This window comes from Mobula hypostoma, chromosome 12, assembly GCF_963921235.1.
Source record: "Mobula hypostoma chromosome 12, sMobHyp1.1, whole genome shotgun sequence".
In the NCBI taxonomy this organism is placed as follows: domain Eukaryota; kingdom Metazoa; phylum Chordata; class Chondrichthyes; order Myliobatiformes; family Myliobatidae; genus Mobula; species Mobula hypostoma.
This window is the reverse complement of record NC_086108.1, coordinates 113,714,045-113,729,307: the sequence shown is the minus strand read 5'-3', so window position 1 is coordinate 113,729,307 and position 15,263 is coordinate 113,714,045. Positions and strand designations below refer to the sequence as shown.

General features: G+C 44.8%; 1 protein-coding gene across 1 annotated transcript in view; it reads left to right on the top strand.

Annotated features, from left to right (window-relative positions):
* Window positions 1–15,263, top strand: part of msh4 (mutS homolog 4) — a 256,979-nt gene that overhangs the window by 173,556 nt on the left and 68,160 nt on the right. Inside the window, exons 10-11 of the mRNA XM_063063470.1 lie at window positions 2,810–2,874; window positions 8,518–8,687. Coding sequence (XP_062919540.1) covers window positions 2,810–2,874; window positions 8,518–8,687 — 235 coding nt within the window. The remainder of the gene's footprint in view (window positions 1–2,809; window positions 2,875–8,517; window positions 8,688–15,263) is intronic.

The window sequence follows — 15,263 nt, the reverse complement described above, 5'->3', positions numbered from 1 at the left end:
GAAGAGATCCGTGAGGCACACCACTGGTCACTGATCTCCATGCAGAGTATGACCCGTCTACACTCTTTGCCTTCTGTGAGCAAGCCAATTCTGGAACCACAAAGCAAGGTCCCCTTGGATCCCATGCCTCCTTACTTTCTCAATAAGCTTTGCATGGGGTACTTTATCAAATGCCTTGCTGAAATCCATATACACTACATTTATGGCTCCACCTTCATCAATGTATTTAGTCACATCCTCAAAAAATTCAATCAGGCTCATAAGACACGATCTGCCTTTGACGAAGCCATGCTAGCTATTACTAATCATATTATGCCTCGCCAAATGTTCATAAGTCCTGCCTCTTATGATCTTTTCCACCAACTTACCAACCACCGAAGTAAGACTCACTGGTCTATAATTTCCTGGGGTATCTCTACTCCCTTTCTTGAATAAGGGAACAACATTTGCAACTCTCCAATCCTCCAGAACCTCTCCTGTCCCCACTGATGATGCCAACATCATTGCCAGAGACTTAGTATCCTCCTCCCTCACTCCCCACAGTAGCCTGGGGTACATCTCATCCGGTCTCAGAGACTTATCCAAAAGCTTCAGTACATCCTCTTTCTTAATGTCTATATGCTCAAGCTTTTCAATCTGCTGTAAGTCATCCCTACAATCACCAAGATCCTTTTCCTTAGTAAATACTGAAGCAAAGTATTCATTAAGGACCTCAACTATCTCCTCTGGTTCCACACACACTTTTCCACTGTCACACTATTCTCTCATGTCTTATTCTCTTACTCTTCACATACTTTTATAATGTCTTTGGGTTTTCCTTAATCCTGCTCACCAAGGTCTTCTCATGGCCCCTTCTGGCTCTCCTAAGCTCCTTCCTGCTAGCCTTGTAATTTTCTAGATCTCTATCACTACCTAGTTTTTTGAATCTTTCATAAGCTTTTCTTTTCTTCTTAACTAGATTTTCAACAGCCTTTGTACACCATGGTACCTGTATCCTGTCTCATTGGAACATACCTGTGCAGAATGCCATGCAAATATCCCCTGAATATTTGCCACATTTTTGCCGTACATTTCTGAGAACATTTGTTCCCAGTTTCCAAGTTCCTGCCTGATAGCTTCATATTTCCCCTTACTCCAACCAAACGTTTTCCTAACTTGTCGGCTCCTATCCCTCTCTAATGCTATGGTAAAGGAGATAGAATTGTGATCATTAGCTCCAAAATGCTCTCCCACTGAGAGACCTGACACCTAACCAGTTTCATTTCCCAATACCAGATCAAGTACGGCCTCTCATCTTGAAGGCTTACCTACGTATTGTGTCAGGAAACCTTCCTGAACACATCTAACAAACTCCACCTCATCTGAACCTTGGGCTGAATGGTCTTTCAGAACCTGACCTGGTATCTCTTGGGGGATGCCAATCAATATTGGGGATTAAAATCTCCCATCACAACAACCCTGTTATTATTGCACCGTTCCATAATCGTCTCCATATCTGTTCCTCGGTGTCCCTGTTACTATTGGGTGGTCTATAAAAAATCACCCAGTAGGGTTATTAACACCTTACTGTTTCTAACTTCCACCCCCAGAGACTCAGTAGACAATCCCTCCATGACTGCCTCCTTTTCTGCTGCTGTGACACTATCTGTGATCAGCGGTGCCACGCCCCCAGCTCTTTTGCCTTCCTCCCTGTCCTTTCTGAAACATTAAAGTCTGGCACTCTAAGTAGCCATTCCTGCCCCTGAGCCATCCAAGTCTCTGTAATGGCCACAACAGGACTGAAGACCAGGGGGACAATAGATTGTTCCAGAGAGAGATTGAATGTATCTGTCAGCACCATCGTCGGCTGGGCTGCGCGGTCTTTCAGAAGCCCAGCTGGTATATTATTGGGTTCTGCAGTTTTCTGTGGTTTGACTATGGCCAGGGTCTTCCTCAGCTCAACTCAACCAGACGAAGTGTCTGGTCCCCCGAGGGTGGGGGTGGGGGTGCCTTCCTCGCCAGCACATTGTTCTGTGCATCAAACCGGGCATCGAAGACATTCAGCCTCTTGGGGAATTAAGCATCCTGGTCACTGACATGCAGGGTAGACTTGTAGTCTGTAATCCTCTGAATTTCTTGCCACGTGTGCCTCGTGTCTCTGTTAATGCAGAGATGGTTGTAAATTCTCTGAGAATGCTTCTATTTTGCCTTCCTCATGAAGTGGGAAAGCACCATCATATCAAAGTACGTATATGGTGACATGTATGTTCCTTGATAATAAATTTACTTTGAACTTTGAGAGGTGTAGATAGAGTAGGCAGACAATATCTTTTTTCCAGATTTGAAATGTCTAATACCAGAGGACATACATTTAAAGTAGGAGGGGATAATTTCAAAGGAGATGTGAGAGGCGTTTTTTTTTAAATAGAGTGGTGGGTGCCTGGAATGCACTGCCTGACGTGGTGGTAGAAGCAGATACATTAGAAACTTTTAAGAGACATTAGATAGGCACATGATTGTGAGGAAAATGGAAGGATTTGGACATTGTGTAGGCAAAGGGAATTGGTTGCCATTTGATTACTAATTTAATTGGATTGACACAATGTTGTGGGCAGAAGTGCTGTGCTTTTCTTGGCTTCAGTGTGCTGTTCTCTGTTCTATGTTCTAAAGGGAGCAGAGGTAGATTTCATGCCCACGAAGCATTCTTGTGTCATTACAATAACAGTAGCCCAGGAAGTTGGCAAATCCTTTTCAGAAACAAGGGGAAGAAATCATCACTTTTAAAGAATGCATAAAAACAATTGTCTAAGAATGCTTTCTTGCTCTTTAGGAAATTCTGAAAAACTGCAAGACCCCACTACTAAAGGCTTATTGCAGTTCACTTGGAGACAGCAGGTAAGCCTCACTATAGTAAGTGCTGATGATCTGCAACCTCGTGCTTGTTCTTCAGTCATACTGTATTTACTTGTGAACAAGGAGAACAGCCCAGCCCCGATACCAAACTGTTCCAAAGTTTGAACACAGAAATGCCATTTTTATACAGAATTGATTAGTTAGATACAGATATTGACTAATTAGTAACTTTGTGGATGTTCAAATTCCTTATTTGCAATCACCATTCTATGATAATACAGGTATCACTAGCCAATAGAATCTCCATGTTAAAAGCCAGTAGTATGACAGAATTTGTAAATTAACTGACCAATGGTAAGTGACACCATAGAATTCTTTTTTTGCAATTCTATCTTTTCTTGGTACGTCAAATGGCTCCTGTCCTCTGTTGTGCAAAAGGGGAATAGCACTCATTAAAAACCTCTCTTCAAAAGCTTCACTTGCCTGAGTTGACTGCACCCTATCTGCAGACTATCCATGCCTGGGTATTATTAGCCCTTACCTTGCCACAACTTCCTCGAGTGAAGAGCTTTGTTTTGCGTGACATCCAGACAGATCACACCATACATAGAAGCATAGAAAACATAGAAAATAGGTGCAGGAGTAGGCCATTCGGCCCTTCGAGCCTGCACCGCCATTTATTATGATCATGGCTGATCCTCCAACTCAGAACCCCGCCCCAGCCTTCCCTCCATACCCCCTGACCCCCGTAGCCACAAGGGCCATATCTAACTCCCTCTTAAATATAGCCAATGAACTGGCCTCAACTGTTTCCTGTGGCAGAGAATTCCACAGATTCACCACTCTCTGTGTGAAGAAGTTTTTCCTAATCTCGGTCCTAAAAGGCTTCCCCTCTGTCCTCAAACTGTGGCCCCTCGTTCTGGACTTCCCCAACGTCGGGAACAATCTTCCTGCATCTAGCCTGTCCAATCCCTTTAGGATCTTATACGTTTCAATCAGATTCCCCCTCAATCTTCTAAATTCCAACGAGTACAAGCCCAGTTCATCCAGTCTTTCTTCATATGAAAATCCTGCCATCCCAGGAATCAATCTGGTGAACCTTCTTTGTACTCCCTCTATGGCAAGGATGTCTTTCCTCAGATTAGGGGACTAAAACTGCACACAATACTCCAAGTGTGGTCTCACCAAGGCCTTGTACAACTGCAGTAGTACCTCCCTGCTCCTGTACTCGAATCCTCTCGCTATAAATGCCAGCATACCATTCGCCTTTTTCACCGCCTGCTGTACCTGCATGCCCACTTTCAATGACTGGTGTATAATGACACCCAGGTCTCGTTGCACCTCCCCTTTTCCTAATTGGCCACCATTCAGATAATAATCTGTTTTTCCTATTTTTGCCACCAAAGTGGATAACTTCACATTTATCCACATTAAATTGCATCTGCCATGAATTTGCCCACTCACCCAACCTATCCAAGTCACCCTGCATCCTCTTAGCATCCTCCTCACAGCTAACACCGCCGCCCATCTTCGTGTCATCCGCAAACTTGGAGATGCTGCATTTAATTCCCTCATCCAAGTCATTAATATATATTGTAAACAACTGGGGTCCCAGCACTGAGCCTTGCGGTACCCCACTATTCACCGCCTGCCATTCTGAAAAGGTCCCATTTATTCCCACTCTTTGCTTCCTGTCTGCTAACCAATTCTCCACCCACACCAATACCTTACCCCCAATACCGTGTGCTTTAAGTTTGCACACTAATCTCCTGTGTGGGACCTTAATCTTTCTTTCTCCCTCCTTTTTTAAAAAGTGGAGTTACATTAGCCACCCTCCAATCCTCAGGAACTAGTCCAGAATCTAACGAGTTTTGAAAAATTATCACTAATGCATCCACTATTTCTTGGACTACTTCCTTAAGCACTCTAGGATGCAGACCATCTGGCCCTGGGGATTTATCTGCCTTCAATCCCTTCAATTTACCTAACACCACTTCCCTACTAACATGTATTTCGCTCAGTTCCTCCATCTCACTGGACCCTCTGTCCCCTACTATTTCTGGAAGATTATTTATGTCCTCCTTAGTGAAGACAGAACCAAAGTAATTATTCAATTGGTCTGCCATGTCCTTGCTCCCCATAATCAATTCACCTGTTTCTGTCTGCAGGGGACCTACATTTGTCTTTACCAGTCTTTTCCTTTTTACATATCTATAAAAGCTTTTACAGTCCATTTTTATGTTCCCTGCCAGTTTTCTCTCATAATCTTTTTTCCCCTTCCTAATTAAGCCCTTTGTCCTCCTCTGCTGAACTCTGAATTTCTCCCAGTCCTCAGGTGAGCCACTTTCTCTGGCTAATTTGTATGCTTCTTCTTTGGAATTGATACTATCCCTAATTTCTCTTGTCAGCCACGTGTGCACTACCTTCCTTGATTTATTCTTTTGCCAAACTGGGATGAACAATTGTTGTAGTTCATCCATGCAACCTTTAAATGCTTGCCATTGCATATCCACTGTCAATCCTTTAACTGTCATTTGCCAGTCTATCTTAGCTAATTCACGTCTCATACCTTCAAAGTTACCCCTCTTTAAGTTCAGAACCTTTGTTTCTGAATTAACTATGTCACTCTCCATCTTAATGAAGAATTCCACCATATTATGGTCACTCTTACCCAAGGGGCCTCTCACGACAAGATTGTTAATTAACCCTTCCTCATTGCTCAAAACCCAGTCCAGAATAGCCTGCTCTCTAGTCGGTTCCTCGACATGTTGGTTCAAAAAACCATCCCGCATACATTCCAAGAAATCCTCTTCCTCAGCACCTTTACCAATTTGGTTCACCCAATCTACATGTAGATTGAAGTCACCCATTATAACTGCTGTTCCTTTATTGCACACATTTCTAATTTCCTGTTTAATACCATCTCCGACCTCACTACTACTGTTAGGTGGCCTGTACACAACTCCCACCAGCGTCTTCTGCCCCTTAGTGTTACGCAGCTCTACCCATATCGATTCCACATCTTCCCGGCTTATGTCCTTCCTTTCTATTACGTTAATCTCTTCTTTAACCAGCAACATGAGTACATCAAGAGAGTAGAAAAGGATAATGATGCAGAGTGTAGTGACACCCTTACGGAGCTGAGAGGACAAGGGCCAAGATGGGGTAGATTGTGATATTAAGAGTTCATCTTTATCGTGTTAGAGTTCCATTTAAAAGTCTTTAAGTTTTAAATATTTTGTAGCTCTAGCTCAATGGATGGGGAAAAAAGAGAATCCCCAGGGTGGAAGGGGTCTTTGATTAGGTTGGTTGCTTGCTCAAGGCAGTGGGAAGTGTAGACAGAGGCAATGGAGAAGGTTTTTTTTTGTGTTAGACTGAGCTGTGTGCACAACGTTCTCCAATTTCTTGCAGTTTTGGGCAGTACATTTGCCATACCAAACTGATGCACCCAGCTAGGATTTTGCAGAATCTCTTGTGTTTATGACTTCTTGTTCTGCAAAATCTCTTCAGGGTATATTTACTGTGAAGAAGTTTAAATCTTCTCTTCAGTGGGCGTTCAGAGACTTTCTCTCACTGCCCTCTATGATCTTTGCTGCTCTCTGACTCTTCAACCATGTGGTCACCCAGACTCAATGTCAGTCACAGTCACATGTCCTTGGAGCTTGGCTCCACTGCTATCTTGCTCCTATCAGATTCCTCCTTCAGCACTTTACATTTTCCACCTATCCCCTCCTGGCTTCTCACTTCATTCCCCCTCCCCCACACACTTACCTTCCTCCTAACTTTGCTTCACCTATCTCCTTCACCTCCCCCAACCTTCTTATTCGACTTCTTCCCCCTTTCTTTCTCGTCCTGATGAATGTTCAATACGTTGACCTTTTCCTCTCCATAGATACTGCCTGACCTGCTGAGTTCCTGAAGTATTTTGTGTGTTTTATTCAGAATACTTTCTATGGTGTATCTGTAAAACTTGATGAGAGTCACTGGGACATGTAGAATTTCCTTAGCCTGCTGGTGAGCTTTTTTGGTCATTCTACTTAAATGCTGTGTGCCTGTGGAGCTGCTGCAATTCAGTTCTCCATTGTACCTGTATGGACTTATGCATGATACAATAAACTTGACTCGACTTGACTATTCAAAACTTTTTACAGACCTGTCAGTTTGTGTAAGCAGATGGGTCGTCCATTCCTTAAAATCCTTCCTGCTAATGACAGAATTAAGATCTACAAGAGATTTTGCAGATGTTGAAAATCCAGAGGAGCACATACAAAATGCTGGAGGAACTCAGTAAGTCAGGCAGCATCTGTGAAGAGGAATAAACAGTAAACATTTTGGGCAGAGACCCCTCATCAGTCCTGGTTCTCAGTCTTGGCCCTAAACATGCACTGTTTATTCCTCTCCATAGACACTGGCTGACCTGCTGAATTCCTCCAGCATTTTAATATGTTACTCAAGAGTTAAGATCTTGGTTGGGTTCCTTTTATTTTGATCCACTTCCACCCATACCTTATTGAACTTACAGCACAAAAGAAGCTATTTCCACCATTGCTCATTTTGAAAGAACTGTTCAGTGGTTCCTTCCCAAATTCCTAAAAATGTTTCTATAATACTTCAGTTCCATTTTGAAAGTTGTTTTTGCATCTATTTCCATGTGCATTCCAGTTTACAACTTCTTGGAAAGAAGGGACTTGCCTCAGGACATCACAAAGCACTTTTTATCTGAGAGTAAAGTTTACAACTGTATTGACAATGATTTTGTGGGAAAGATGGCAGTCAATTCATACACAGTGGACTACCATACAAAGCAATGTGGTAATGACCACTATTGATTTTTGCTGTGATCTTAAGCAATACCATCTTTCATCAGGTGGATAGCTTCACTCGTCACAACAGGGAACTGATTTCACAACCTACAGGCCCATTTTCAAGGATTCTACAGCTAATGTTTTCAACAGTCCCAGAGCACGTCCTTCACAGTCTCTACAACTCATGTTCTCAGTATTACTTATTATTTAATTCTGCGCAATCTTCTTCTTTTGCAGTTAGGTTGTTTGTCAGTCTTTATGTATAGTTTTTCATAAATCTATTTTGCATTTCTTAATCATTTGTATAGTTTTTCATAATCTCAATTATAATTTGTTTTCCTATGAATGCAAAAAAATGAATCTCAAGGTAGTACATGGTAACATTACGTACTTCCATAATAAATTGACTCTGACTTTGAGGTTCTTCTGTCAGTCAGTTTAATTGCATCATCAGATGATGCTGGGGTTACTCAATGGACCTGTCGCCATCTCTTTCTGATTTCCAGCATCTGCAGGTTTTTACTTTTAATTTATGTTATTTATATCTCTAGTAATCAATTTCAAACAGTAGTCTTAAGTAATGACAACAATGTTGGACATCTGTGTTAAATCTACTTTAGCCTTCCTTGCTCTGAGAACAAGTTTGCACCTCCAGTCACTGCATGAAATTGGAGTCTCACTTCACAGTACCTTCCACACTGTAAACTGAGGCCCTTGTGTACTTCCCAGGAATAACCAAATTCAGACCAAGTGGTGTATATCATGGCATGTTTGTCCCCAAGTTTATTGACGAATGAGCTAATTTCTAACAGACTGTTTTTTTACTGCACAATTTGAAGAATTCATTGCGCTTGGCATTTTTGCGTTGTGAAAATTGCAGATTCAACCTTATTCTGGAGGAAATCAAGACTGTTATTAATGATGATACAAGATACATTAAAGGATGCTTGAATATGAGGACACAGAAATGCTATGCGGTCAGGCCAAACATCAACGAGTTCCTTGACATTGCTCGGCGCACTTATGCAGAGATTGTTGATGATATAGCAGGTACCATTTCCATATTGTTATTGGTTTGGCTGCTCAGTGAAGATGAAACAATGAGTGCTAGACTGCCATTAAGAGGGGATGAAACTTTTGCTTAACTGTTAGCACTGGATAGATTACTGTTCAAATTATTTCCAATATTCTTAATATCCCAATGTACCACTTGGACCGTACTTGATATGGTAGGATGTTTGGCTGCAAAAAGTGAGAGCAGTTGCAGCTCTGTGCATTTATAATGATTTTGAACTCTTCTCTCAATTGTAAACTTGCTGAATCAAATTCAGGAAACAAACACAACATTTTACCAGGACCAATGTCTATGCCACATTACTCTGCAGAATAACAGTTCAATATAGGCCAAAGGGTCTGTTGCTGTGCTGTAGTACTCTATCGCTCTATATTGACAGGATCGAGACACAGGAACTGGTGCAGGGAGCGTAACTTGTGAACAGGGGAGAGGTAATGAGCCTAATATCTGCAACATAACAGACAAATGGAAGCTGAAAAAGTTCAGATTTCTCTGCTGTATGATCTGGAAATATCTGTAGATGTTAGTTTTATTATGTGGTCAAAAATAATAAAATTAATGTGGTCTTGCTGATTTTGGGAATGGTTGCATGGTCTGAATAATTGTCTTAATTAATTCTTAAAAACCTTAATTCTTAAATTTTTGAGATGTTTTCATGATACAGGCGAATGTTCGGATTGAGTCTCCTTAACTGATAAATGTTAAAGTTGATGGTTAAGCACTTAAAGCTGGAAGGAGAACTTCCTTTTTTTCATAGCATCAACTGAAACTATCCAGTTTATAATTGCACTTCTACAAATGCATGAATAAAAAAAAATCAGTGGTTAAAGGAAAGTAGTTTCATGCATACTGTATGGTCCTTTGAAGTGATTTACAATGTCATTCAGACACTCCTTCAAAAAAGTTGTTTGTGCCACTGATCTATTTTGAAATGAAGTATATTTGGCTCTGCTTCATGAGCCATAAGTGATGGCGGAGAGTGTACTTAAACACGTTGATATCCAGAGACTGAAAAGCACTGGATAAGTGCTGTTTTTTTCCTTCTTTAATCTACACATGTATGCATTTAATGCTTATGAACGCGTCCTACAAAATCCAGGAAATCTATTCTTGACATTTATAGTGTACCACCTTTCTTCATCAAACTCAGAGGTTCTCAACCTTGTTCATGCCGTGGACCAGTACCAGTATGCTTGAGGTCCATGGACTCCATGTCTGATCTCTGCTCTAACTCAATCTGCATTATCTTCCATTTGTTCCACATTTACAAACACAAAGTACTGTAGATACTGATAATCTGAAACTCCCATCAACTTCCCCAGATTTTACCACTCTTATACAATTTACAGCACCCACCAACCTGAAAAAGTGGAAGGAAATTGGAGCACCCGGGGAAGACCATGTGGTTACAGGCAATGTTCCCTCTAATTTTTAGTAGTCAGTGTGCACAAAGATCTTGCGTTGTGCAAATTTTTTTCCTGTATGTGCACATTGAATGCACACGTGGCACAGTTTATGTAGGTTTACAAAATATTTGACATAAAACTGCACAGAATAACAGCAAAATAACGTACATATTTATGTCACTCAGTTATTTTTTCTCTCTCCTGTCTTTGGCATTTACCTATTCTTTGTAAACTCTATCTAGACTAATCGAACTTCCATCCAATTGGTAGCCTTTGATTCTCATTAAAATATCCAAATGACATTCACCTGAACAGTTTCTCAGCTTGTTTTTGAATTGATTCATTAGGCTAAAACCTCGCTCACAGTCTGCACTAGACACAAGAAAGGTCCCCCCTGTGGTAAACCATGTTTATAGGTTGTGACTGGGTTACCTGGCTGGACATGCCCCTCTGCTGACTGCTCCTGTGGCTCCTTCCACAGACCCCTGAATAAGGCGATTGTGTCACTGCTCCTCCCACAGTCCAGGACAAACATACAGCATGGACGTGGATCCTTTTTACTGTTAATAAAAGCCTTTCAGTATCTACTCTACTTCTAGTCTTTTGGAGTAATTGATAGTGCATCAATTTTATTAACAGTAATTTTAAGGCATGTTACATACGTGGATAGAGCGTTGGCTGATTGGCAGGAAACAGAGAGTGGGAATAAAGGGATCCTATTCTGGTTGGCTGCCGGTTACCAGTGGTGTTCCACAGGGATCACTGTTGGGGCCGCTTCTTTTTACATTGTGCATCAACGATTTGGATTATGGAATAGATGGCTTTGTGGCTAAGTTTGCTGACAATACGAAGATAGGTGGAGGGGCTGGTAGTGCTGAGGAAATGGAGAGTCTGCAGAGAGACTTGGATAGATTGGAAGAATGGGCAGAGAAGTGGCAAATGAAGTACAATGTTGGAAAGTGTATGGTTATGCACTTTGGCAGAAAAAATAAATGGACAGACTATTATTTAAATGGGGAAAGAATTCAAAGTTCTGAGATGCAACGGGACTTGGGAGTCCTCGTACAGGATTCCCTTAAAGTTAACCTCCAGGTTGAGTCGGTAGTGAAGAAGGCGAATGGAATGTTGGCATTCATTTCTAGAGGAATAGAGTATAGGAGCAGGGATGTGATGTTGAGGCTCTATAAGGCGCTGGTGAGACCTCACTTGGAGTACTGTGGGCAGTTTTGGTCTCCTTATTTAAGAAAGGATGTGCTGACGTTGGAGAGGGTACAGAGAAGATTCACTAGAATGATTCCAGGAATGAGAGGGTTAACATATGAGGAACATTTGTCCGCTCTTGGATTGTATTCCTTGGAGTTTAGAAGAATGAGGGGAGACCTCATAGAAACATTTCGAATGTTAAAAGGCATGGACAGAGTGGATGTGGCAAAGTTGTTCCCCATGATGGGGGAGTCTAGTACGAGAGGGCATGACTTCAGGATTTAAGGGCGCCCTTTCAGAACAGAAATGCGAAAAAAATTTTTTAGTCAGAGGGTAGTGAATCTATGGAATTTGTTGCCACGGGCAGCAGTGGAGGCCAAGTCATTGGGTGTCTTTAAGGCAGAGATTGATAGGTATCTGAGTAGCCAGGGCATCAAAGGTTATGGTGAGAAGGCGGGGCAGTGGGACTAAATAGGATAAAATGGATCAGCTCATGATAAAATGGCGGAGCAGACTCAATGGGCCGAATGGGCTACTTCTGCTCCTTTGTCTTATGGTCTTATGGAACACGTCCTGAGACCCGACAAGTGAGACCTCGACCCACAAACACCTGAAGCCGGAAATACTTTTGAACTCTGGCTAGCCTGCTTCGAATCATACCTGGAGGAGATTGAGGTGACCGAGTCTGCCGCGAAGCACAGAGTTCTCCTCTCCAGGGTCGGTCCACGGGTCTACTCAATGATTAGAGACCAGCCGAGCTACGACGGCGCGATGAGCGCCCTCAGAAGACAAACACGGTCTATGCGCCACATCGCTTAGCGACGCGGAGGCAGCGGCCCGGAGAGTCGAGCACTGAGTTTGTCTGGGCCCTATAGACATTCATGCGGGCCTGCGATTGCCGGGGGCTGACAGCCGAACAGCTTGCGGAGCTCCTAGTAAGGGACACCTTCGTCACTGGGACCAGGTCAGTGTATGTGCGAGACATGGGGGCAGCCATCTTGGTCAGTGCCACCTCGCACCACCTTTGACCCACGGGTGCTCACGGGGCACCCCACCAGTGCCTCAACACAACAGCGACTCAACTCTGGCCTGCGTGGCCCTCGACCAAAGCGCTCCCCACCAGCTCGCAAGGTCAATGATGGACATCCTAGTGGAGGGGCGCAGGACAAGCTGCCTGTTTGACACGGGCAGCACAGAGAGTTTTATCCACCTGGACATGGTGCAGCATTGCGGACTCGCGACACAGCCAGTAAGTCAGAGGGTCGTCATGGCTTCCGGGTCGCATACAACAGACATCCAGGGAGGTTGTGTAGCGATGCTCGTGGTGCAGGGCACAGAATATCGAGACTTTACATTACTGGTCATCCCTCAACTGTGTGCCCCTGTGCTATTGGGGCTTGACTTCCAGAGCTGCCTGAGAAGCGTGACAATGGAATATGAGGGGCCCCTCCCACCAATCATTGTCGGAAATCCAGAGCTTTGTAGGAATACGTTCACATACCCCGCTACTGACCACACACACACACCGACCCGCACATCCCACCCAACACCATGCCAACAGCCGCACTGCGGACACCACTTGCGGCCTCTCCACCCTCACGATCCCTCCCCCCCCCCCGCTGTTCGCCAACCTGACCCCCGACTGTAAACCTGTGGCAACTAAAAGCAGGAGGTACAGCGTGGGGGACAGAGCCTTCATTAAGTCGGAGGCGCAGTGGCTGCTCAGGGAAGTGATCATTCAGGCAAGCACAAGTCCTTGGAGGGCCCAGGTGGTCGTTGTTCGGAACGGGGAGAAAAATAGGATGGTCACGGACTATAGCCAGACCATCAATAGGTTCATGCAGCTCAACGCGTACCCTCTACCCCGCATCGCGGATTTGGTCAGTCAGATAGCACGGTACAAGGTGTACTCAACCACAGACCTAAAATCCGCTTACCATCAGCTCCCCATCCACCGGGAGGACCGCCCTTACACTGCCTTCGAGGCAGACAAGAAGGGCCAAAACAGCCAAGAAGGGCCAAAAGGCCTGTTTCTGTGCTGTAGTTTCTATGGTTTCTATTTCAGATGGCAGGCTTCATCAATCCCTACGTGCCCCCTTCGGTGTCACAAATGGTGTATCTGTCTTCCAGAGGGAAATGGACCGGATGCTGGACCAGTGCCAACTGAAGGCCACATTCCCATAGCTGGATAACATCACCATCTGCGGCAAGACCGGCAGGATCACGACAACAACCTCCGAAAATTTCTCCAAGAGGCCAAAGCTTTCAGTCTCACCTATAACAAGGACAAGTGTGTGTTCGGAACCACCGAACTTGCTATCCTTGGGTGTGTCGTGGAGAACGGAGTCACTGACCCTGACCCCGACCGTATGTGCCCCCTGTTGGAACTCCCTCTTCCCAACACCCTCAGAGCCCTCAAAAGGTGCCTGGGCTTCTTTTCATATTACGTCCAATGGGTTCCTAACTACGCAGACAAGGCCCGCCCCCTGGTCAAGTCCACCACATTTCCCCTCTCAGCTGAGGCCTGCGCAGCCTTCAGCCGCATTAAAGGGGACATTGCCAAAGCAGCAATGCATGCGGTGGATGAGGCCATTCCCTTCCAAGTAGAGAGTGACGCCTCCGACTTTGCACTGGCTGCTACCCTCAACCAGGCGGGAAGACCAGTGGCGTTCTTCTCCCATACCCTTCAAGGCCCTGAACTTCGGCACTCCGCAGTGGAGAAAGAGGCTCAGGCCATAGTGGAAGCTATTAGGCACTGGAGGCACTATCTCGCCAGCAAAAAGTTCACTCTGCTGACTGACCAGTGCTCAGTCGCATTCATGTTTAGCAACCAACCAACAGCGGGGCAAAAACAAAAATGATAAAATTCTGAGGTGGAGAATCGAACTCTCCACCTACAACTGACAGTATGTATGGGCCTGGGAAGCTCAATGAGCCCTCCGATGCCCTATCCCGGGGAACATGTGCCAGCGCACAGATCGACCTGCTATACACCCTACATGTAGACCTTTGCCACCCGGGGGGTCACCCAGCTTTTCCACTTTGTGAAAGCCCGGAACCTGCCTTACTCCCTTGAGGAGATCAGGATGATGACCAGGGACTGCCAAGTCTGCGCAGAGTGCAAACCGCACTTCTACCGACCCGAAAAGGCACCACTCATCAAGGCCACCCGCCCCTTTGAGCGACTGAGTGTTGACTTTAAGGGCCCCGTTCCCTCCACCGACCGCAATGTGTACTTTCTTAACGTAATCGACGGGTACTCGCTGTTCCCTTTCGCCATCCCCTGCCCTAATACCACTACCACGTCAGTTATAAAAGCCCTGCGCAAGCTCTTCACTCTGTTCGGATACCCATGCTATATCCACAGTGACAGAGGGTCCTCGTTTATGAGTGACGAGATACGCCAATACCTACTGGCTAGGGGTATTGCAACTAGTAGGACCACGAGCTATAATCCGGGGGGAATGGACAGGTGGAGAAGGAGAATGCCAGGGTGTGGAAGGCCACACTCTTAGCCCTCAGGTCAAAGGGACTGCCGGTCTCCCGCTGGCAGGAGGTCCTTCCCGAGGCACTCCACTCCATCCGCTCCCTGTTATGCACGTCCACCAATGTCACCCCTCATGGGCGACTTTTTTCTTTTCCCAGGAAGTCGACCACTGGGACCACCCTACCAACTTGGCTGACGTCCCCGGGGCCAATGCTGCTCCGGAAACTTTCGAGGAGCATAAATACGCCCCAATGGTCGAGAGGGTTCACTTACTTCATGCGAACCCCCAGTATGTCTACGTGGTTTTATCTGATGGGCGGGAGAACATGGTCTCCATCCGTGACCTGGTGCCCACAGGAGCACCGGGCCCCTACCCTGAACACTCCATGGTGACTATTAACCCCGTACCCACCAATATATATACCCACGAGACACTGTGCACTCCAAGCCCTACA